Below are 26581 nucleotides of genomic sequence, written 5' to 3'. Positions count from 1 at the left end.
TATTTTCTTAATCAATTGGCGAAAAGCATAAATAAACCACTAGTGCTTCATCCGAAGATGTATCGTTTAGAAATTTAATTAAATAAGTCATTAATAAAAACATTAAATAATTAATTGATTAATCAATAAATAATTAATCAATTAATTAATTAATCAATAAATCAAAAATATCCTTGATAGCCACATCACCTGGTCACTGTCATGTCCAAATATCAGCTTCCTCGCTCAAAAGGTGCCTGAGATATTGGCCAAATGAGAAATAAAATAAATAAATAATTAATAGTGAAAATAAATAATAATCATAAAAAATTAAATAATTAATCAATTCGCTAATAGAACACATAAACCACCACCATTTCATCAGAATCTGTAACTTAAAAATAAAAAAATTTAGTCATGAATCGAATAATTAAATAATTAATCGATTATTTGATTAATTGATTAATCAATAAATCAAAAATATATTTTACAGCCAAATCACTTGGTCATTGGCAAGTCCAAATATCAACTATCTAACTTAAAAGGTGCCTGAGATCATGGCCAGAAGAGAAAGGAAATAAATAAGTACTTAATTAATCACTAATAATTAAATAACTCATCAATTAATTGATTAATCAAAAAACAAAAAATGTAATTTTTGACAAAGTACTTGCTCACTATTGTGCCGAAATTTCAGCTTCCTTGCTCAAAGGATGGCTGATATATCGCCCGGACAAACAAACAAACAAGAAAACAAACAAACAAACAACTAGAGTGAAAACTGAGTAGTCCGTTCGGTGCCCGGCAATGACGTTATGCAGCGCCTGGAGATGGCATAGGAAAGGTGCGGTGTACAAAAAGCATATCTATAATATAAAAGGAGCTCGGTCTCCAGGGGTGCCTGTGTGCGTGCGTGCGTCTGTCCCTCAACAATTGTCCTATAGGGGATTTATACCCCGTACGTATGCTCGCCATCAACTCTGATCGCCATATTTTTTTAGCCGCGTCGCAGACGCTGCTCATAGAGTGCCCTCTGCTGTTGTTGTTGTTGTTCTTCTTCTTGTTCTTCTTGTTCTTGCAGAGAAGACAAAACCTCAAAGCTCCACCCATTCTGAGAACCATAGCTCCACCCATTCTGGGAGAGCCTTCATATAAACAAATATCCACCATTTTATTAACTCGCATAGCTTTGAGGCCTGTTTTGTAGGCCCGTGGTGTCTTCCTCTCTCACACAGTTTTATTTCAAATCAAATTCGATATATCATTTCATTTTTCACAGTCGCTAACATAGTTTTAGACTCGGTTGAAAAAAAACGGGAAGAAAATCCGATGAAAGTTGCCCTTTATAGAACGAAATGAATTCTTAAAGGCCTGTAACTTCAAGTCCATTGAGATATTTTTTTTTTAAATCGCGGCATGGTCAGTCATACACCACCCGAAATAAGAGACGGGAAAATGCCGAGATATATATATATATTTTGTTTAAATCGCGGCATGGTCAGTCATACACCGCACGAAATAACAGACGGGAAAATGCTGAGATATATTAAAAATTCGTCCATTTGATGACAATCGTCACGATGAAATATTTAATTTATATGTCGTCACAATAATGTGGAGAGAGGAGCATAGCTTCGTTCACGTGTCGCCACACACGGAAAATTGCCGAGATATATTTTTTTTAAATCGCGGCATGGTTAGTCATACACCGCCTGAAATAACAGACGGGAAAATGCCGAGATATATTAAAAATTCGTCGCCACACACGGGAAATTGCCGAGATATATTTTCACTTTGCACAAAAATAACATCAAGTAATCGAATCAATAGGAATGTCCTGTGCCTATAACATCGACGTTATAGGCACAGCTGCATCTAGGCATTGTGTAACATCGACGCGGGTTTTGTTTTAATTAAAACTTTTTGTACTTGTTTATCAATCAGATGCTTGGCAATCTGCAAACAGTATGCTATAGTTGAGTAAGGTGACGATAGACGGGCCAATTTAATTCAAAGTTTAAAACAAAAGGTCTTATTCATTAATTTTCTTCTTTACTTATAATAATGGTGAGTGTCATTCAATCCCTTTTATCATATGGATTAGATACAGAAAACGCTTGCTATATTCAATCTTTTTCTTTTCAACATTTCAATTATATTCATAGTAATATTTTATTACATAGAACAGTAATATTTTGCCTTATCAAACAGTATTTATGATTATACACCGCCTTTTAAAGCATCACAAAGCAGGTCGCTCTGCTTGCAAGTTGCAATTGTTACGTATTATCTCCCCAAACCCCGGTTACGGTGCTCCTCAGAGTCTGGAGCGGGAACACGGCAGAAAGGTTTGTTATTTTGCGTTTTCTAATAAACCATGGTGAAACTACACCAATGCAATTGCAGAACAAAACAAGTAATATTGTATTAACAACTCTCACATACACAATAATAACATTAAAGAAAGTACAATGAAAATGTCACTTGCATCAAATGAACAATACTCATCATTAATGCCATCATTCCCCAATATGTGTATGAATTCCCCAACACTCTCACAGCAAGGAACTCACGATACGCCAAACAAAAGTATTTCCCCTTTCATGAAATAACCAACAGGTACCATCATAGCCTCTTCCTCTGTAATGGCTTTACCAATCAAACTCTGGAGTTCAGAATCTCTGTGTTGCTCTTCAACAAGTCTCTTTTGGACAAGCGCTGTTTGTTCAACCTCGTTCCCAGATGTCTCCGACGGACACTCCATTTTATCCTTTGGTCCAGATGAAACCTTATCATCGGGTTCTTTAGTGTCACTCCCTTTAGTACCATGTCTCCCAGACCTTTCCTCCAATATATCTATGGAACCCAAATCCACATCACCTTCCTTCTCATTCTCTTCAGAACGCTTCCTACCCATAGCACGAGTCACTGCACATGATGGAAAGATTCCGGGAATCTCCTGCTATAACTGTGCTGTGTTATTTTCCAGACTGGGCTTTTCAACCAACATCAGATTACCTGAAAATCGACCACCAGCCAAATCGTTTCCGATAATAAAAGAAATTCCCTTCACATGAAGAGTGACTTGTAAACCAATGGTGACCGGTCCTGACACCGACTCAGACTTTAAATGGATCACATGAAGAGGAGCTTTAACTAAGCCACCAAGCCCCATGTAAGAGGACACTAACCCCAGTTGCAGTTTTTTCAGACAATGGCAAAATGCCCTCGAACATCAAAGATTGATGGGCTCCTGCGTCACTCAATACCCTAACAGGTCTCTGGTTATTTAAGTCCCCATTCAGTGACACAAACTAAGACCGGAAAGAAAAGTAAGACCGGAAAAGGAACTTCCATTTCCGGTCCCTGGAGCAAGGAAATGTCTTGGAACTCTCTGCACGGCAGCAAAAGTTATAGTATTTTTTCCATTCGTGTTCGTCAATTCCTACTCGTTTTTTTATTGTGCATGTGTTGCAGGGTGTTTTCCAGTTGGTGTTGATTTGCAATTCTTGCAAACTTTTGTATAATTTAATCCTTTGCTGTCCCACCACGTGCGCGGCCTAGTTTATCTCGGCTTCCCTACCCCCATAGGTGTTCTGTGAATTTAAGTTCTTTCCTTCGCTGTATTGCTTATTTCTTAGTTTTTCTCTTCTCCCCCTAACTTCCCCGAACATCGACCACTTGTCTAACGTTTTAAATCTCTTCAAAGTCTCTTCACGTCTCTTCTCGTCTCGGGAAGTCACGTGACGTCTCGTCTCTTCAAAGCTGTGCATGCGTGCACGCTTTCGAAGTTAATAAGTAACTGTTCACAATTGTGTTTTTGTCGTAATACCGGCTTTACCACAGGTCGAAACTTTATCTTTCTTTCGGTGTGGTGTGTATGTAACTATTGGTGTGTCTCTAATAGTATTCTTGGTGTTGGTTTTTCATACCTGTGTACAGAATCGTCGGTTTCCTTTCGGCGCTCGCAATTCCTTTCGTTCTCTATTTTTCACGTTCCACGTTCGGTCTCTGTCTTTGTTTTCATCCCAACTCAAAAAAAAAAAAAATATATATATATATATATATATATATATATATATATATATATATTCCCTTCTCTGTTCTTATCCGTTTCGTTCTTATTTGTTCGTTCGTTCTTTGTTCACGTCGTTAAAAAATGTTCCATCTGTCCCCTGAAGAATGGTATTCTGTCATATTCTATAACACCTTTTTCTTCTTCTTCTATAAAAGGATGCTTTCGACTTGCTCACCAAATCTATTCATTCCAAAAAAAAATTCCATCTCTTATAGTGCATCTTTCATTCATTCCCTAAACTCTCCAGAACTCCACCCATCCTTCAGCATCCTCAAACGTATTTTTGACTCGAAGGTCGCAAGAAACTCATTTTGCAAGAAATATTCGTTTCCCATTAATCGTACATTTTTCAAAATCCAATCTCACCCCTCCCCTCCAAATCTTCCCCATCACCCATCTCTTTCAAATCTTCCCCCTTGCCCCTCCCCACCAAATCTTCCCCATCACCCATCCCTTTCAGATCTCCCCCCTTGCCCCTTCCCTCCTAAACTCCCCCCACACCCCTCCCCTCCTAGACTCCCCTCTCACCCCTCCTCCTCAAAGCGTCCTCTCCGCTTCTTCCCCCTTCCAACTCTCACCTTCAGCTCCCTCAACCTTCTGCCTCACTCTTCCCCCTCCTCAAACAACACCTCACTGCGCCTCACCCAATCACCATCAAACCTTTTGTCCGCCCCATACTTCCCTTTCTCCAAGCTGTTCTGAAATCTCTGACGCACCTTCAACAGCTCTCCCTACCTCTTCCTCCTCTTCCACATCATACCGTACCGCTCCCCCCCCCCCCCCCTGTTCTGTATCCGATGCTCCCCCTTCCTCTTCTTTAACAGTATGGTCCTCAAACATCCGGGGCCTTCGCTCAAACTTGACTGATCTCTCCATACAGGTTGCTTCTGACAAACCAGACGTGATCTGCTTAACAGAAACTTTCCTCCTTCATGATGTCTCTGATTCCTTGGTATCTCTCCCAGGTTACTCCCTCCTCCGGTATGATAGACCTGAGCCTCGTCCTGGAGGGGGGGTTGCTATCTATATAAAAAAACTCTCTTCCTCACTCGCCCTGCACTGCCCTCTCTCCACCTCACCCCCAGGAATACCTTTGGCTACGGCTTCCCCTTCACTCCCACCTTTTGTTCATACGTGTGTTGTACCGTCCACCAAACAGTGATGACTCCATCTACATCTCGCTGTCTGATAACATGGACCAACTTCTATCTACCCATCCCAACTCTCTCTTCCTCATATGTGGTGATTTCAATTGTCACCATGCCAGTTGGCTGGGTGTGGGTACCTCTCTCACCAGCCATGGCTCTTCAGCAAAGGACTTCTGTGACTCACTGGGACTGACACAATCTGTCAATTTCCCGACCCGGATCTCAATCAATGGAGCATCTTCTCTTCTGGACTTGGTTATGACTAACTTCCCTGAAAATGTCTGCTGCTCTTCTTCTGCTCCAATCGGCTCATCTGATCATGTGCTTGTTAAAGTGGACATCTCTCTGACCATTCTCAGAGAGCCTCCTCAGCGTCGACGAGTCTGGCATTTCACTCAGGCCAACTGGCATGGTCTTCAAGCAGCCATCAATCATCTGGACTGGTCTCCCATCTCTACCCCCTCTGACATCAACTCATCCTGGGAATTCTTCCAAAGTAAACTGCTCTCTCTCATGCACAGATTTATCCCATCTCGTCTTCAGTTGTCATACCCTTCCTCCCATCCATGGTACACGGAATCTTGTGGTGAGGCTGTTGCCCAGAAACAACTTGCTTTCGTCTCCTGGAAAGCAAATCCAACGGAAGGAAATCTCATTTCCTTTCACAAAGCCCGAAACAAGTGTGTGTCCACCCTCAGGAGAGCCAGGAAACAATATCTATCCGTTCTCAGGACAGAACTCTCTTATCTGTCTCCCTCTTCCAAATCCTGGTGGCATCTGGTCAAATCTGTTTCTGGTGTTTGTTCCCCATCCATCCCCTCCCTCACCTCAAACGGCCACACGGCTGACTCCGCGCGTGAAAAAGCTGAATGCCTCAACTCTGTGTTTGCCTCTAAATATTGTGTCCCAAACCCATCCCTCTCTGTACCCACCATACCCAGTCGTACCCAGCTGCTCCTGGACTCTGTGTCCTTTCCTCCTGACAAGGTGGAAAAGTTTCTGTCAACCCTCGACTCTGATTCTGCAACTGGACCTGACGGCATCAGCCCACGGGTCCTAAAATCTTGTTCTTCCGCTCTTTCACTCCCTCTCTCTGTTCTCTTCACACTCTCTTTTGCTCAAGGTCATCTGCCATCTGCTTGGAATTCTGCCAACATCACCGCTTTGCACAAAAAAGGTGCAAAAACAGATCCTAGCAACTACAGACCAATCAGCCTTCTCTCAATTATCAGTAAAGTCATGGAATCCATCATTGCTTCAGATATGAAATCTTTCCTCTTCTCCAATGGCTTGATCTCTGATCATCAATTTGGTTTCAGACCTGGTCACTCTACTCTGGACATGCTGCTTCTGCTTTCTCAGCAATGGATGGGGGTCCTCAATGCCAAACAGGAAATTCGAGCTGTCTCCCTTGACATATCACGTGCCTTCGATACAGTCTGGCACCCCGCCCTGCTCACCAAACTCTCCTCTGTTGGTATCCATGGAAATCTCCACGCATGGCTGGCGGACTTCCTCTCTAGTCGTAGTCAACGTGTGGCCCTGAATGGGTTTCTCTCATCTCCTCTTCCTGTTCAGGCTGGAGTTCCCCAAGGCATTGTTCTGGGCCCTGTGCTTTTTCTGGTCTTCATCAATGATCTCCCCGACTCTCTTGAAAATCCTCTCTATCTCTTTGCTGATGACTCTACTCTCTGTCGCTCCATTCTTCATCCCTCAGATCGACAGTCTGCAGCCTCCTCATTCTCTGCAGACCTGGACAAAATCACAGACTGGGCAAACAAGTGGAACATGTCTTTCAATCCTGACAAATCTCACACTCTTACAATGTCTCTCCGAAAAGACCGACTGGACAACCCTCCCATCTACTTTCTGAATAATCCTCTCCAAGAAGTTCTGTCACTCAAACGTTTGTGTCTCACTATCTGTCATGATCTTTCCTGGGAAAACCACATTTCAAATCTGGCCTCCAAAGCCAGTCGCCGACTGGGCATCCTCCGTCGTGCGAAGTCCTTCCTTGGCACACCTGAGCTCCTCACCACGTACAAGGCTTTCATCCGCAGCTCAATGGAATACTGCTCTCCCCTCTGGGCTGGTGCTCCTGCCTCACACCTAGCTCGTCTTCACGCTGTTGAAAGCAAAGCATTCAGAATCATTGGAATCTCCCGCGATGAAGCTAACTCCAAGGGCCTTTCACTCACTCACCACAGGCAGGTTGGTGGTCTTTCCGTCTTCTACCGACTCCTCTCTGGCCTTGCCCCCCCAGCTCTCTCTGGGCTCTGTCCCGCAAATATTCCTACAGGTCGCACAAGGTCTGCCTGCAACCCTCTTATGGTTAAACTGCCAAAATCAAGACTCTCTGCTCACCTTCGCTCCTTCAATCCTCTTTTCTCCCGCCTCTGGAACAAACTCCCTCACTCTCTTCAATCCCACTCCACCCTCCAGGTCTTTAAAACAGCTGTTCACCACCATCTCTTATCTTCCCCCATCCAAAACCTTGATCTTTTCTATCCCCGATAATTTCACCCCAATTCCACTTTTTGAAATACCAACTTCTGACCTGGAAGTCCTTGGTGTCCTTGTGTTTTATACTTCTCCCACCCCCCACCTCCCCCACCCCTTCCCACGCCTCCTCCCCCCGAGCCCTCTCCCTCCCACACATCTCCCTGCTGTCAAATGTTGTGTGCTCTCAAGTGTTTGTGTGCTTCCTATTCTCTTGTCTTCCACTCCCTCTTTTTATATATTTTGTTTGTCTGGTTGATTTGTTTGTGAAGTAAATGTCAGCTCTTTCACGAGCCTCGATTCAGTATACAAAAAAAAAAAAAAAAAAAAAAAAAAAAAACCCCTTGGAAATGAAAGGTTTGTAACCCTCTTGGACAAGGTCATTCTCTGATGCAGTAAGTTTGGCACGGGGACCTTTACAAGTCACGGTCCTCCAAGGACGACTTCTCACACTGGCCAACGCATTCGGAATTGAAGTAGCCTGACTCCGATCCTGATTTCTCCTTTTCAGGGCGTAACATTGGGACATCAAATGCCATGGTTTCTTGCAAAAAGTGCAAGTAGGCCTGGAGGAAAATCCCGTCGTCTGCCTCGGGCCCCCTGGAAGATAGGTCTGCCTTGGAACTGCAGTCTTCTGATCCATAAAAGTCGCGGTATCAGATTTTTCCCCATAGTCCTCTCTAGGCCGCCTCCATGAAAATTTGTTCTCCGAACCTGATTTAATGTAACTCCCCTGGCGACCTCAAGGAGGGAAATTAGGTTTGTGAAACCCCATCCTGCATGTCAAGGCATAGACATCTGCCACTGTTGCTGCCTCATACAACTCAGGTACTTTTCTTTCATCCAAATGTACTTTAATGTCTGCATGGACACACAGTTTAAATTATTCCACCAACATCAATTGTCGTAAATGGTTAAAGTCTTCCCCAATCTCTTTCGAGTCACACCACCTATCAAACATAGTTTCCTTCTCTCTGGCAAACTCCACGTGGGTCTCACTCTCCCGCTTCCTGGTATTCCTAAATTTTTGTCGGTAAGCTTCGGGGACAAATTCATAGGCTTTGAAAATGGCTTTCTTGACTCTCATAAAATTAGCACATTGGTCAATCGGTAAAGCCGAAAATATATCTTGAGCTTTACCGATCAGAACACTTTGTACTAACATAGTCCATGACTCCACAGGCCATTTTAACATCTAAGCCACCTTTTCAAAGTGTAAAAAGAACATGCCTACCTCCTTTTCATTAAAGGGTGGAACCAGTCTTACATGCCTACCAATATCACAAGAGTTCTGACTTGTTGTCGAACTATCCGGCACACATAAGATTTCTCTCCGTCCTCCCAGTAATTCAAGATCCTTGAGTTTAATTTCCCTCTGATACTCCATGTCCCGTTCCTTTAAGTCCCTTTGAGCTCTCCTTTCCTCTGCTCTTTCCTCTGCTCATTTCTTCTTGAGTTATCGTTCCTTTTCTACTCTTTTCTCCTCGAGTTCCTTTTATGCTTTCAAATCCAACTATTTTAATCCTTCCTGGCTCTGCAGTTGCAACTCCATTTTCCGGAGCTCCATATTTCCTTTTTCCTCTGGTAACCAATCCAATGCTACCTCTTCCCATTTTCTCTCTCCCACTAAATGTTCTACCACCAACGTCTGAATCTCTGCCTTCTTCATATTAACTCAGGCCTCAAAGTTACAGTGTTTGGCCAACGTCCTAAGTTCCGATCTTTTTAACGCCTGGAACTGTGCCTCATTAGGGGACGTCACAGAATTTTCTACATCAAACACCATTGTGACTATTAGTTAGCAAGCCTGTTAACCTTCACACAAAAATTGTCACATTTGGGAATGTTATGGAATGTCAAATTTAGGAATGTTAAATTTGGGAATGTCAAATTTGGGAATGTTAAGGAATTCAATCCCAGACGATCATGTTGGGAATTCAATCCTGGTCGAGCCCCTAATTTCTGTTACGTATTACCTCCCCAAACCCCGGTTACGTTGCACCTCAGAGTTTGGTGCGGGAACACGGCAGAAAGATGTTATTTTGAGTGTTCTAATAAACCCTGGTAAAACCACACCAATGCACTTGTTAAGAAAAAAACAAGTAATTGTATTAAGAACTCTCAAATGCACAATAATAACACAATTAAAGAACGTACAATGATAATGTCACTTGCATCAAATGAACAATACATATGATGGTACCATCATTCCCCAAGGCTCTCAAAGCAATAAACTCATGATACGCCAAATGTGCATTGGAAGTAACATTCCCCACAGTCCGTGCACGGATCTCCACGCTGGTTGAAGCTGTGCAGAACGACAAGACCAGGCAGGTATTGGCACGACGGCGAATGAGGAGTTAAGAGGTGAGAGGTCGATATGTGAATTGAGCCAATATGTAAACTAACGGCGCTCCACACAATGAGGTCGATATGGAAATCCCAACGACAAAACAATATGCACCAAGCGGACAGCCTCTTCTTCTTCGAGGACAAAATGGCATATAGGCCCATAATGGAGGCACTTGATTTCTCCAACGACGACTCACACTTGGTGATAAACCCTGAGACGCAGGTTTAATTGCACTCACAATATAGAACGATGTCGCAGACAATCCCTTTCACGGGAAACCTCAACTCCTTCGCGACCAATATCAAAAAAGTCTGCTCGCAGCTTCGACACGATTCATGCCTGTATCTCTCTCATAGCCATTCTCCTCCTCCTCCTCCTCCTCCCCTCCACCTCCTTCCGGTTCTTTGCCGCGTTTTCCTTTTTCCTCCACAAACATTTATTTTTACCTTTTGCGTCAAAAAAAATGCGTCATCTCCATTTCACACAAAAATCTTAACAATAATATTACCTGAAACTAAAAATCCTACAAGTATATAATAACAACAAAGGCAGAAGTGACGAATCCGTAACACAATACAGGTGAGAAAAGGATACGAGAGAAAAACCAGGTGATATTTCGAAAATTAATTTGCACGATTTTTAAATGGTGAAAGTTAATTTTTATTTATCTTCTCTGAAAATCTGTCGGTCTAGACACTATACCATCTATTCATTATGTAAACAAAAATGCCAAAATTCCCTATTCTCCTCTGCCCCGTGTTCTCCATACGTGAGGGGTGGCAGACTGATGCGACATTGTGGGGTGGCGGACTGATGCAACGTGGTGTGGTGGCGGACTGATGCGATGTGGTGGGGTGGCGGACTGATGCGACGCTGTGGGGTGGCAGACTGATGCGACGTGGTGGGGTGGCAGACTGATGCGACATGGTGGGGTGGCACACTGATGCGACGTGGTGGGGTGGCACACTGATGCGACGTGGTGGGGTGGCAGACTGATTCGACGTGGTTTGGTGGCTGACTGATGCGACGTCATGGGGTGGCAGACTGATGCGACGTGGTGGGGTGGCAGACTGATGCGACGCTGTGGGGTGGCAGACTGATGCGACGTGGTGGGGTGGCAGACTGATGCGACGTGGTAGGGTAGCGGACTGATGCGACGCTGTGGGGTGGCAGACTGATGCGAGGTGGTGGGGTGGCAGACTGATGTGACGCGGTGGGGTGGCAGACTGATGCGACGTGGTGGCGTGGCAGACTGATGCGATGTGGTGGGGGTGGCGGACTGATTCAAGGTGGTGAGTAGGGTGGGCTTCAAAAAATCAAAATGCTGATGTTCTCCGGGACATGGTCTATGTTTGTTCCTTATGGTGTCATAGGAAACCACACCAAAGTTGAATGGAATCCAATAATATTTAGGGGTGCCACATCAGTGATGAATTTTCCCCCATGCAAAAATAGGAATTCCCATTTTTTGGGCTGTATATACACAAAATAAATACATAATTATATATATACATTAAATATAATATTAAAAATAAATATATAGTAAATATATATTAAATAATAATAATATCTATATTATAATAGCCGTAGATGATTCTGTCTGTCTGTCTGTCTATCTGTTGGGTGTCTGTCCGGGGTGTGGCTTACTCGGTTTGCAGAGTAGCTCCACCCATAGCTCCACCCATTCTGGGAGTGGCTATAAACAAATATCCACCATTTTATTAACTCGCATAGCTTTGAGTCCTGTTTTGTAGGCCCGTGGTGTCTTGCTCTCCCCCAGTTTTATTTCAAATCAAATTCGATAAATCATTTCATTTTTCACAGTCGCTAACATAGTTTTAGACTCGGTTGAAAAAAAACGGGAAGAAAATCCGATGAAAGTTGCCGTTTATAGAACGAAATGAATTCTCAAAGGCCTGTAACTTCAAGGCCATTGAGTCTCTCTCACGCCTTTATCTCCAATCTAACTCACCATATGATTTCATTTTTATCGATGGTTTTACTTTTAGACTCGGTGTCAGCAATAATTGAGAACAATCCACACACGCGGGAAAATGCAGAGATATATTTTTTAAAATCGCGTCATGGTGTATCATACACCGCCCAACATGACACCGCCGGCAATGTGTCGATATATATTAAAAATTCGCTTTTGCTTTTCCGTTATGATATATTACTATTTCGTTTGATGATAGTCGTCACAAAAACGTCAACAATGATGCCGACATATATTTCTTCGTTTTTATTTCATTCAACATATTAGCCGGAAGTAAAATATGTTTCAGGAAATTACCGAGAGATATTTCTTCGTTTTTTTTATTAGTTATGTGCGCATACACTTTAAATAGGTTTATTTGAAATCTTTAATTTTCCACAAACATTCCACACACGCGGGAAAATGCAGAGATATATTTTTTAAAATCGCGTCATGGTGTATCATACACCGCCCAACATGACACCGACGGCAATGTGTCGATATCTATTTTAAATTCGATATATCATTTCATTTTTCACAGTCGCTAACATAGTTTTAGACTCGGTTGAAAAAAAACGAGAAGAAAATCCGATGAAAGTTGCCGTTTATAGAACGAAATGAATTCTCAAATGCCTGTAACTTCAAGGCCATTGAGTCTCTCTCACGCCTTTATCTCCAATATAACTCACCATCATGGTTTTAGACTCGGTGTCAGCAACGCGGGAAAACGCAGAGATATATTTTTAAAAATACACCATATCACCGCCCAACAGCCAACAAGTATCATACACCGCCCAACATGACACAGACGTCAACATTTCGACATTATCGCTTTTTCTTTAAACCGAGCCGAACCGAATAAACCGAGTGAATTCACCGTTTACCTTTGGTGACAGTCGTCACAAAACGACATATATTTCTTCGTTTTTATTTCATTCAACATTTTTAGCCGGAAGTAAAATTACCGAGAAATTACCAAGTTCAGGAAATTACCGAGACATATTTCTTCGTTTTTTTTTTATTAGTTATTTGCGCATACACTTTAAATAGGTCTATTTGAAATATTAAATTTTCACAATGTAATTTACTTGCCATTTGTCATTTGATAATTATGAGACACTTCCTATTGAGGATCGTGACAATTCATGCGGTGCGTGGAAACTTCCATTTCCAAAATGGATGAAGAACGCAGACCTGAACAGGATGCAGCTAGAAAACGAATGAGAAGGGCGAACGAGTCCGTCGTCGAACGTCAATGCAGACTTGAACAGGATGCAGCCAGAAAACGAATGAGACGGGAGAACGAGTCCGTCGACGAACGTCAATGCAGACTTGAACAGGTTGCAGCAAGAAAACGAATGAGACAGGAGAACGAGACAGTTGAGGAACGTGAACACCGACTCGCACAGGATGCTGCTGCAACAACGATGAGGAGGGAGAACGAGACCCTCGACGAACGTGAACACAGACTCGCACAGGATGCTGCTGCAACAACGATGAGGATGGAGAACGAGACCCTCGACGAACGTGAACACAGACTCGCACAGGATGCTGCTGCAACAACGATGAGGAGGGAGAACGAGACCCTCGACGAACGTGAACACAGACTCGCACAGGATGCTGCTGCAACAACGATGAGGAGGGAGAACGAGACCCTCGACGAACGTGAACACAGACTCGCACAGGATGCTGCTGCAACAACGATGAGGAGGGAGAACGAGACCCTCGACGAACGTGAACACAGACTCGCACAGGATGCTGCTGCAACAACGATGAGGTGCGAGAACGAGACCGTCGATGAACGCCAACACAGACTCCCACGGCATGCTGAGCAACAAAGACGTTGGAGTGCTCAGCAAACATATACAACCGCAGCCATAATGAATCCGGCCGAAGTATCCGATAATATTGTTCAAGAGCATAAATGCGGTCCAATGACGTCACCATGTGTGTACTGTTCTGCACACCATTTCACAAATGAATCAACAGGACAAGGGGATGGATTTACACTGTGTTGTTTCAAGGGAAAAGTTAAATTGCCTCCACTATTTGCCGTACCTGCTCGACTGCAACAACTTTATCAGGGTGACGATGGAAAATGTCGCAACTTCCGAGACAATATCCGGAATTACAATTCGGCATTAGCTTTTGCATCAATGGGTGCCCAGATCTCATCTCCTCCAGGAAATGGACCATACTGTTTCAAAATCCACGGTCAAATTTACCATCGCTGTGGTCCATTATATCCATCACATGTACATGAACAAGCACAATTTGCACAATTATTTATTTTGGATACAGCTCAAGCTACAAAGGAACGTATGAATCGACCTGAAAATCACAGATGTTTGCAAGAATTGATGGCAGAACTGCACAACATACTATCTGACGTTAATCCTTATGTCACATGTTACAAGACTATGTTCGAGCGTGAACAGGAAGAAATCAGGAAAGCTGTCCTTGAAGATCGCCTCCCTTCTACCTTGGAAATGCATTTTCGTCGACTGTGTGCAGACGACCAAAGACGTTACAACATACCAACTGCTGATGAAATTGCTGCTGTCTTCGTTAGTGGACAAGATGGTGAACCACCTGCAAACAGGGATTTCCAGGTTCATTTGCATGACCAGGGCTTACACAATCTCTCTCCACTTTCCTCTCACATTGATCCCATGACATATCCCATTCTCTTTCCACATGCCGAGCCTGGATGGATGATAAACATGCCTCACCAGCGACAGACTGCGGTTCGAAACAAGGTAACTCATCGTGAATTCTATGCCTACCGACTGGCTATTCGAAATGAATTCAGCACTATCCATTCTTCGGGGAAATTGTTCCAGCAGTATGTTGTCGACGGTTATTGCAAGGCAGAAGCAAATCGACTGCAATACTTCAAACAAAATCAGGAAACCCTTAGAGCCATGGAATACAGAGGACTACTGGACCACGTCCAGAACGTTGCTGCTGATAACCAACGTCCTGTCGGTCGTATCGTCATTTTGCCGTCGAGTTTTGCAGGGAGTCCCAGAGCTATGCAGCAGAACTACCAAGATGCTATGGCCATTGTTCGCAAATTCGGAAAACCAGATCTTTTCATCACGTTCACGTGTAATCCAAAATGGACAGAGATACAAGAAAACATCGGCCAACACCAACGAGCTGAAGGCAGACCAGATTTAGTGGCACGCGTGTTTCATCTGAAATTAAAAGAGTTAATCGACGATATAACGAAGAAGCACGTGTTGGGCAAAGTACGTGCATTTCTCTACGTCGTCGAGTATCAGAAGCGTGGCCTACCGCATGCCCACATATTACTCATGCTGTGCCAAGAAGATAAAATTTGTACCGCTGAAGACATTGACAGAATTGTTTCCGCACAAATTCCTAATTCAAATGAGTCACCAGAGATCCATTCCTTGGTGAAGTCTCACATGATACATGGTCCGTGTGGCAATTTAAATCGCCATTCGATTTGTGTGAAAGATGGAGTGTGCAGTAAAGGCTTTCCAAAAGCGTATGCTGCAGAGACACTTGCGAGCATAGATGGCTATGCCCTTTACAAGCGTCCCCCAAATGGACCCACCATAACCGTTCATGGAACCGATGTTGATTGCCAATATGTCGTCCCATTCAATGCTTATTTACTGAAGAAGTACAGAGCACACATCAACATTGAGGTTTGCGCAAGCATAAAGAGTATAAAGTACTTATTTAAATATGTGTACAAGGGACATGACTGTGCCAGCATCGAAATTCGAGAGCGCGGGAGAGTGGAGGTGGACGAAATAAAGACCTATTTGGACTGTAGATATGTCAGTGCCCCAGAGGCAGCATGGAGATTGATGGAATTTGAAATGCACAAACAGTCCCATTCCATCACCAGACTTGCGGTACACTTACCTGAATTGCAGACTGTTGTGTTCAGGGATGGTAACGAGGAAGAAGCCATTGTACGACATAGGGGTACAACACTTACAGCTTGGTTTCAGTTAAACCAGAGAGACCCTGAGGCACGAAGTTATCTGTACCATGACATTCCAAAATATTACGTATTTGAAGATGGACGAAAGACATGGAAACTTCGACGCCGGGGCGGCAACAAGGTTATCGGACGCATGGTTTCGGCAAGCCCTATGGACATTGAGCGCTTTCATCTTCGTGTACTCCTGCTGCACTGCCCTGGTAAAACATCATTTGAAGATCTCAGAACCGTAGATGGAGCAGTTTGTGAAACATACAAGGATGCAGCCAGGAAATTACATTTAACAGAAGATGATACAGAATGGGACAGGTCCTTAGCTGATGGAGTTATCTTTGCCATGCCACAACAATTGAGATCTCTTTTTGCAACCCTATGCATATTCTGCACACCAACAGACACGTCGGCACTGTGGGAAAAATATAAAAACGACCTTTGCGAAGATTTTGTGCACAGCGGCCATATCTTGGAACAAAGTATTTTCATGGCATTGCGAGAAATACAGTCCTTCCTCCTAAGACATGGACAGACCTTGGAAGCATTTCAGTTACCAGTACCTCCAGACACTGTTGAAGATCTTTCGAGCGATGATTATCAGTATGTACCGGGAGATGAACATGAAAAAGGTGAAAACAACAGACAACTACTAAATGATGACCAAATCAAAATTGTAGATGAGGTCCTACAGGCCGTTCATTGTAGGGACCAGTACACAGGCAACCGGTTGTTTTTCGTTGATGGACCGAGCGGAAGTGGCAAGACCTTTCTCTATAATACGCTTCTGCACATCTTGCAAGGCCAGTGTCGTTTGGTTCTTCCAATGGCGTACTCGGGCATTGCAGCAACATTGCTAGCAGGGGGCCGTACATCGCACCATCGATTTAAATTGCCAGTGCCCATTTTGGAAAACTCCACATGCAACATATCACCTACGAGTAAAGATGCAGATACTCTAAGGAAGGCCAACCTATTCATTTGGGATGAAGCACCTATGGCTCCAGCATATGCTTTAGCGGCTGTTGATCGATGTCTCCGGGATGTAACCAGCAACAACATTCCTTTTGGTGGAAAGGTCTTACTTCTTGGTGGGGACTTCAGGCAGGTTTTGCCCGTTGTACCTCGCGCTGCACCTGCAGCAATCATCGCCACATGCATCAAGCGTAGCAAGTTGTGGCCAAAGTTCAAACTGCTGAACTTAAAATCAAACATGAGAGCTAATGATGACGAAGAATTCTCAAAATGGTTACTGTCGGTTGGAAATGGGACTGTGGAAACAATTCCTGACTCAGATTTAATACGACTGCCTGATCGTATCTGTGTAGAAGACAACATGTCTTTAGCAGAGGCTGTTTTTGGTAATTTGAACGAAATCCATTCAAACTATGATGCGCTGGCACAACGAGCCGTGTTGTGTCCAAAGAATGAATCCACATTTGTGATCAACGATGAGATACTGGATGCATTTCCTGGGGAAGAAAAGACGTACTTCAGCGCTGATTCCATTGTCTGTGATGACCCTGAAGAGGCACTAAATTATCCTATGGAATTCCTAAATCAATTAACTCCTTCTGGAATGCCATTGCACAAACTTCGTCTCAAAGATGGTGCTGTCATCATGTTACTCCGTAACTTTGATCCGAAACAGGGACTGTGCAATGGTGCAAGATTGGTTGTTAAAAGATTGTTGCCAAACATAATAGATGGAGAAATAATTTCTGGCAGTCACAAAGGAACACGCACATTTTTACCCAGGATTAGTATTGCACCTTCCGATACAACACTACCATTCGTACTCAAACACCATCAATTTCCAGTTCGTGTGGCATTCTCTTTCTCAATAAACAAGAGTCAAGGTCAAACATTACACAAAGTTGGGATTTACCTACCAGAACCCGTCTTCAGCCATGGCCAATTATATGTTGCATTGTCGCGTGCTAAACGATTTGAGGATGTCAAGGTAAAGGTAGTCAGTAATGGCCAACAGGGAAAAATTGATGGCCGCAGTGGAATCTTCACCCGTAATGTTGTTTACCCGGAGGTCCTGCAGTGACACCATTCAGGCAACAAAAGGACCACGAAGGAAAATAGTTAATTACTCCGACACATTTAGTTGCGGTGATTGAAAAATCACCGGACTATTGTTGCTGTTTTGATGCTTTTTACTGCTGTTTTCATGCTTTTTCACTGCTGTTTTGATGCTTTTTCAGTGCTGTTTTTTCACAGCTGTTCTGATGCTTTTTCACTGCTGTTTTGATGCTTTTTCACTGCTGTTTTGATGCTTTTTCAGCTGTTTTGATGCTTTTTCACTGCTGTTTTGACGCTTTCCACTGTTGTTTTGATGCTTTTTCACTGCTGTTTTGATGTTGTTTCACAGCTGTTCTGATGCTTTTTTGCCGTTTTGCCTAAAAATCTCATTTAAAAAAAAAAAATTCCAAAAAAATCTCACAATGATGACATATAATTCAACGAAAACGTTGAAGCAACCGCATAATATTACGGTGTTGTTTAACTCTGAGTGAGAATAGTTCTAAATTTTTAAAACTTTCTTCTGATATTTGTGATTTCTTTCAAACAAACTGTATTTCCCATCTACACGGGCATGTATGTATTCCTATTAACGTTATGTAAAGTACATAAATTGTGTGGATTACATCATTTGTGGATGTGATCAATTATTGCCAGTAACCATTTTATATAACTGAATGTGCAGGTGCAGCATCTAACTCAATATGTCGAAATGTCACACACATCCATGCCCGTGGGATTCCCACGGGTGACCCCGCTAGTATATTATATTATACATTATATATACAATTATACGATAGACAATTATACAAATATAGACAAATATAATACATTAAATAATATATTAAAAATAAATATAATATATTAAAATTTAAATATAATAAATAAATATATAGTTATACAATATATATACATTATAATTAAATATACATTAAATTTATACATAAAATATACATTAAATAATAAATATACATAAATACACATTATACATTATATATATATACACAAAGAATTAAGTTAAGCACCCCTACACAACGAATTAAGGTAAGCACCCCCTAATATATATTCTTTGTGTATATGTATACATTGGCATATATTCTAAGGTATGTGAGATCAAATAATGATTGGTATGACATTAGCAATTATCCATTGATGAAATTGAGTGATCAAAGTGAAAAAAAGTGATTGGTTGAGTCAGTGATCCGATCACGTGGGTCCTACACACGTTATTGACGCAAAGATCGCTAGAGGTCTTCTCAGAACAATGACTGTACGTTAGAAAACATAAACGTCATCCACACTGTCCGTGATGGACCTATAGCTCCATACTTAAATTGAGGTGAAAATATGCCTAAAATTCCCAAAAAATTTCACCTTAAATTATTCAGAATAAAATATTGAAAACGGCATGATTGTTATGTTTTTATGTGACCATAATATCACTTCTCCAGAAAATATAGCAATATCATGGGTATATTACACTGTTTTGACGACAACAAACTTGTAATGTGCGAGGTTGTAAAAAAACGGGGGGGGTGCTTAACTTAATTCTTTGTGTATAGTTATATACAATATATTATACATACAGTTTTGAGACTTCCTATGATCACTATCTGGGCAATTTTCATGCATGTTTTGTACAGGTTCCCGGGGTCAGGGGTACGCTTTTTTAGTGTGTAATATGTAGGCCTAACTTGTTGACTGTGGCTCTTTTGTAGAGAGTGACCCTGTGGAGTAAGAATTAACAGGATTTTACCCACATTCTTGCGTATTTTGCAGATATGGCATGTGCTAGTACCAGTGTTTCATTGAAAACTCGGGCTCAGGATAATGTGTATCTCATTGGGTCCACTTCTGGAGATGCCATCAAAGGTGCCAAGCTCCCGACTGTGCATCAATCTCTTGTCCTGTTTTTCCATCACCTGAAGAAGGAGAATCGCACTGCCCGGGAGAGTGCAACCCTCACCATTGAAGAGGTTGTGAAGTTCTGGGAAAAAGCTCACCTACCTACAACGACGAAGCAGCACTGCATCCATCGTTTGGAGAGGCTATATGAAGAATGGAGGAGCCTCCAAAAAGGTGCAAAGCGGGGTGGTGCGACCCAAGAGAAAAAGGAAGCATCCTTCCAGGCCTCCTTGGAGAAGATGTTTGATCTTAAGCATGCAGATTCGGAGGCCATAATCACCAACCCCGAGGACAGGAAGTTTCTTCACGATCAATTCTCAGAGAGGAAGGCTTCAATGGGATCTGTAGACACTGTGATGGAAGCAAAAACAAAGCGAAAGATAGAAAGGGAAGAAAAGGAGAAGACTAAGGCAGAGAAGGAAAATAAGAGACAGGAAATGGTCATGAAGGGTGCTACTGCTATGGAAGTCACAGACTCAGACTCTGACTCTGAGACCATGGCACAGGCTGGTTCTTCATCATCTGATGGTGGGCAGCTGAGTTTGCACAGAACAATGACATGATGGATGAAGCTCTGGAATTTGCTCTTGTGTGTTTGAAAGATCAGCAGCCACGAGATGATTATCGTGAACTCCTAGAACTGACTGTCATCTACATGGGAGGAATCCCACCTCGTGGAATCCCGATCATGGCTCCAGGAGCAATGCACAGAGCCAGATAGATGGCAAAAGCACTATATTCACTACAGGTGTTCATGTTTCGGTCAGAGTTCCACTTGACACTTCGAGAGGCGAGAGAACTCCGAGCCTTCAACATTTTTGTCTGCCTTGTGTATGTACAGGCTTGGTTTCGGCTCCACAAGCTATTGAGGCTCCCCTGAATGACATTAACCTCTTCAAGAAGTTGGAAAAGTTTGAACAAATCAATCAGAAGATGGCTCAGGCAGCCTTGAAGGCACTTGGCCACCACACGTGGTACATGAGCCCAGTACTAGTGGCATTTGCATTCTTTGACACCAGAATTGACAAAGAAAGCAAGATCAATATGATTGAAGCATTGAAAAATGACGGTGAAAACCCCTCTCCAAAGAGACCAGCTATCAAACGAGGAACCGCCCTGTCAATCGCTGGCCTCATAACAAAACACACCAAGCATTTCTTCAGCATCCTAGGGACCCCAACTGATTGGATGGATAAGGATCCTGGTTCATGGGAGCAAGAAACCAGCTTTCAGGAAGCAAAGAAAGCCGCCAGTGGCTTAGTCGTGGTGAACGCCAGGGCAGAAAGGGGTGTCGCATTGATACAAGACTACAATAAGCTCCTTACAAAGGATGAAGAGCAAAAGCAAGCTCTGCTCCAAGTTGTTGCTGCTCACAGGAAGATGTACCCCGATGCCAAGAAGGCAACAGTGGTGAAACAGGCCCAGAAATAGGAGTTACATTTCTCATTATATTTGGGTTTTTTAATATTATGTGATATGGTGTCTCTTCATTTTATGAACTGAACATTTGGATTGTTATCATTGAATTTGAGTTTTCATAGCAATATAGTGCTATTTGTGCAGCTATTGTAACTTGTGTTTGCTAGAATACAAAGAAAGTGAGTGGAGGGTGGATTTTCATAAAACAAACTTCTGGTTTTGCTTTCGATCCATATATAGAAAGGTTTTGTAGACACCTTTAGTTTGAAGGCTGATGTGGCACCCCTAAATAAAATCAGATTGCTTTCATATTTGGTGTCTTTTCATTTTGGAACAAAAGGAACAACATAAAGCCATGTCCCAGTAAATATTTTAAAAACATTATTTTGAGCACCACCCTAGTGGTGAGGTAGCAGACTGATGCGACATGGTGGTGTGGCGGACTGATGTGACGTGGTGGTGTGGCGGACTGATGCGACGTGGTGGGGGGGGGGGGGTGGACTGATGCAACATGGTGGGGTGGCAAACTGGAGCGACATTGTGGGGTGGCAGACTGATGCGACATGGTGGGGTGGCGGACTGATGCGATGTGGTGGGGTGGCGGACTGATAAGACGTGGTGGTGTGGCAGACTGTTGCGATGTGGTGGTATGGCAGACTGATGCGACATGGTGGGGTGGTGGACTGATTCAAGGTGGTGGGGTTGCAGACTGATGCGACATGGTGGTGTGGCGGACTGATGCGATGTGGTGGTGTGGCGGACTGATACGACATGGTGAGGTGGCGAACTGATAAGACGTGGTGGTGTGGCGCACTGATGCGACATGATTCTTCATGGAGAGAAGGAGACACGTAACCTCAAAAATTCCGCTCAAATGCATACATAAAAATCTATCTCTATAAGATTGGTATTATCTTCTTGTATTTATTATGTCTGCACCTAGGATGCCACCAAGTATCTGCTTGCAGTCTGTAAGCATGCCCCACTATAGTAACGATAAAAATCCCATAGATTTCACATGCAGCATCCGACATGCAGCAATGTGATGCATAGGAAACTATAAAGGGCAATCAGAGATTGCAGACCCTCGCCAGAATGTGTTTTCAGTGTTTTAAAGGCTTTTGTGTTAAAACAAATATGGCGGCCGAACCACGTGACCGATGACGCCTTCAATATTTTTGACTCCACCAATGTATCCCTAGACAATGCTCAATAAATTTCACCTTGATCGGATGAAGTTTTGTACTTGTCGATTTATGATGCCATAATGGATGACATCCATGACATCCACTATGACATCATCATTAACATATGTTTTTCCATTTTAAGAGTTATTTACAATGATTCACGTCTCAATTTTTTCTATGCAGCGCTTTCAGAGATATAGAGGTGCAAATTTTTGTGGGTTTTCCAAGATGGCGGCCATACCACGTGACATATGACGCCATAATTATTATTTAAAAAATTATACAGGTGGATTTGCACCTATGGTGAAAATTTCCTGTCAATTGGACCAACGGTTACAAAGAAAATCATGTATATTCTGAGCAGACAAACAAACAAACAGACAAACAGACAGACAGACAAACAGACAAATGAAAATTGAGGATTTTAGAAATTTGAAAAAAGTGGTTGACCTTTGGCCTATTTTGATCTTTTGGCCTATGCTGATCTCAAAAATAGTTGGTGGTTGAATTCAGTTAGCTGGTGTTTAAATCCTCTTCAAATTTCAGGGTCATTGGATGAAAATTGAGGATTATAGAAATTCAAAAAAAGTGGTTGACCTTTGGCCTATGTTGACCTTTTGGCCTAAGCTGATCTCAAAAATAGTTAGTGGTTGAATTCAGTTAGCGGATATGTAAATCCTATTCAAATTTCAATTCAATCGGATGAAAATTGAGGATTTTAGAAATTCAAAAAATGTGGTTGACCTTTGGCCTATGTTGACCTTTTGGCCTAAGCTGATCTCAAAAATAGTTAGTGGTTGAATTCAGTTAGCCGATATGTAAATGCTCTTCAAATTTCAATTCAATCGGATTAAAATTGAGGATTTTAGAAATTTGAAAAAAGTGGTTGACCTTTGGCCTATTTTGATATTTTGGCCTATGCTGATCTCAAAAATAGTTGTTATTTGAATTCAATCAACTGAATGAATTCAGTTAACTTAACTGATGTAAATCCCAGTCAAATTTGAAGTGAATCGGATGAAAATTGAGGATTTTATAAATTTTTAATTGTTGTTGAGCTTTGGCCTATGTTTCTCTTTTGGACTATGCTGATATCAAAAATAGTTAGTGGTCGAATTGATTTAGCTGATATGTAAATCCCATTCAAATTTCAAGTGAATCGGATGAAAATTAAGGATTTTAGTAATTTGAAATTATTGTTGACCTTTGGTCTATGTTGACCTTTTGGCCTATCCTGATCTCAAAATAGTTGGTGGTTGAATTCATTTATCTGATGTGTAAATCCTCTTCAAATTTCAAGTCAATTGGATGAAAATTGAGGATTTTAGAGATTCAAAAAAAGTGGTTGACCTTTGGCATATGTTGACCTTTTGGCCTAAGCTGATCTCAAAAATAGTTAGTGGTTGAATTCAGTTAGCCGATATGTAAATGCTCTTCAAATTTCAATTCAATCGGATTAAAATTGAGGATTTTAGAAATTTGAAAAAAGTGGTTGACCTTTGGCCTATTTTGATATTTTGGCCTATGCTGATCTCAAAAATAGTTGTTATTTGAATTCAATCAACTGAATGAATTCAGTTAACTTAACTGATGTAAATCCCAGTCAAATTTGAAGTGAATCGGATGAAAATTGAGGATTTTATAAATTTTTAATTGTTGATGAGCTTTGGCCTATGTTTCTCTTTTGGACTATGCTGATATCAAAAATAGTTAGTGGTCGACTTGATTTAGCTGATATGTAAATCCCATTCAAATTTCAAGTGAATCGGATGAAAATTAAGGATTTTAGTAATTTGAAATTATTGTTGACCTTTGGTCTATGTTGACCTTTTGGCCTATCCTGATCTCAAAATAGTTGGTGGTTGAATTCATTTATCTGATGTGTAAATCCTCTTCAAATTTCAAGTCAATTGGATGAAAATTGAGGATTTTAGAGATTCAAAAAAAGTGGTTGACCTTTGGCCTATGTTGACCTTTTGGCCTATGCTGATCTCAAAAATATATAGGATTTTGTCGGACCACGAACTCTACCATTTGGTGAAGTTTCTTGAACATCGGTTTAAAATTGTGACCTGTAGGCAAGTATATGTGAACGGACAGACAAACACACAAACACACAAACCGGAGTGAACAACATACTTGCAAAAAAAAATTTTTTTGGGACAAGTAACAAACAAACAGACAGACAAACAGACGGACTCAAATGCAATACCCTCTCCTCAGGCGAGGGTAATAATAACAATAAGATCAAGAAATCAAAGTCGTGACGTGTCCGGAAACAAATCTCACACTCTTACGATGTCTCTCCGAAAAGATCGACTGGACAACCCTCCCATCTACTTTCTCAACAATCCTCTCCAAGAAGTTCTGTCGCTCAAGCTTTTGGGTCTCACTATCTGCCATGATCTTTCTTGGGAAAACCACATTTCCAAGCTGGCCTCCAAAGCCAGTCGCCGACTGGGCATCCTCCGTCGTGCGAAGTCCTTCCTCGGCACACCTGAGCTCCTCACCACATACAAGGCTTTCATCCGCAGCTCAATGGAATACTGTTCTCCCCTATGGGCCGGTGCTCCTGCCTCACACCTAGCTCGGCTTCACGCTGTTGAAACCAAAGCTTTCAGAATTATTGGAATCTCCCGCGATGAAGCTATCTCTGAGGGCCTTTCACTCACTCACCGCAGGCAGGTAGGTGGTCTTTCTGTCTTCTACCGACTCCTCTCCGGCCTTGCACCCCCAGCTCTCTCTGTGCTCTGTCCCCCAAATATTCCTACAGGTCGCACAAGATCTGCCAGCAACCCTCTGATGGTTAAACTGCCGAAATCTCGGCTCTCTGCTCACCTTCACTCTTTCATTCCTCTTTTCTCCCACCTCTGGAACAAACTCCCTCACTCCCTTCAATCCCACTCCTCCCTCCAGGTCTTTAAAACAGCTGTTCACCACCATCTCCTTTCTTCCCCCATCCAAAACCTTGATCTTTTCTACCCCCGCTAATTCACCCCAGATCCACCTTGTTTGAAATTCCAACTTCTTTCCTGGAAGTCCTGGCAGTGTCCATATGTTTTATACCTCTCCCACTGCCCCCTTCCCACGCCCCCCCCCCCAAAGCCCTCGCCCTCTCTCAGATCTCTCGATGTCTCCATGTCTCTCGGTCCCTGCTCTCAAATGTTGTGTTTGTGTCCTTCCCCCTCTCTCCCCATCTTGTCTACCGCTCCCTATGTTATATGTTTTATGTGTCGGTTTGTCTTTCTGTGTGATTAATGTTCGCTCTTTCACGAGCCTCGATCTTGTATACAAAAAAAAAAAAAAAAAAAAAAAAACATCACGATTATATAAGCACATTGCAGACAAGACACTATTGCAATATTCTGGCAGTGAAGTTTAAAACAGTTTTTTATCGACTCAGATACTTTTCCAAAGGTGGTCATTCAGCACATGTTTCACGTGCCGAGAACAGAAGGTCACGAGCGCAAATGCATGGGTTTAATAACCATGACAACAGAAACACGATGCGGTTTCCATTTCACATCGTGACGTTGAAACTAAAAAAAAAAATTATATCTCAGAATCCTTAACCCACGGATCGCGAACCTTGTACCGATTACGTTTTCACTTTTCAAAAAAACAGATTCTGGTTTTCCTGGTTCACAATCGTTTTGCACTACAATTACTATTACTAGTACTACGACAAATACTGTTGCTGCAATCACTACTACAATAATTACTTCTACTGCTATCACTACTACAATTACTACTACTGCTATTACTACTACTAATACTATTGCTGTTGTCACTACTACAATTACTACTAATGGTATTACTTCTACAATTACTAGTACTGTTGCTATAACTACTACTAGTAATACTATTACTGGTATCACCACTACAATTAGTACGACTGCTGCTATAATTACTATTAGTTATACTTTTACTGGTATCACTACTACAATCACTACTACTGCTATCACTGCTACTAATACTATTACTGCTCTCACTACTACAATTACTACTACTGCTATCACTACTACTAATAC

The 26581-nt window shown here is 42.2% G+C and overlaps 1 protein-coding gene across 1 annotated transcript in view; it reads left to right on the top strand.

Annotated features, from left to right (window-relative positions):
- The window catches only part of LOC144890712 (uncharacterized), a 37470-nt gene extending 15799 nt beyond the window's left edge, over positions 1 to 21671 (top strand). The window contains exon 2 of the mRNA XM_078772282.1: positions 19819 to 21671. Within this exon, the coding sequence (XP_078628408.1) occupies positions 19821 to 20507 (687 nt within the window). The 5' untranslated portion in view covers positions 19819 to 19820 and the 3' untranslated portion in view covers positions 20508 to 21671. The remainder of the gene's footprint in view (positions 1 to 19818) is intronic.
- Positions 21672 to 26581: the final 4910 nt, after the last annotated feature.

This window comes from Myxine glutinosa, chromosome 1, assembly GCF_964187855.1.
Source record: "Myxine glutinosa chromosome 1, kmMyxGlut1.1, whole genome shotgun sequence".
NCBI classification, from domain to species: Eukaryota; Metazoa; Chordata; class Myxini; order Myxiniformes; family Myxinidae; genus Myxine; species Myxine glutinosa.
This window is presented reverse-complemented; position numbering and strand designations above follow the sequence as displayed.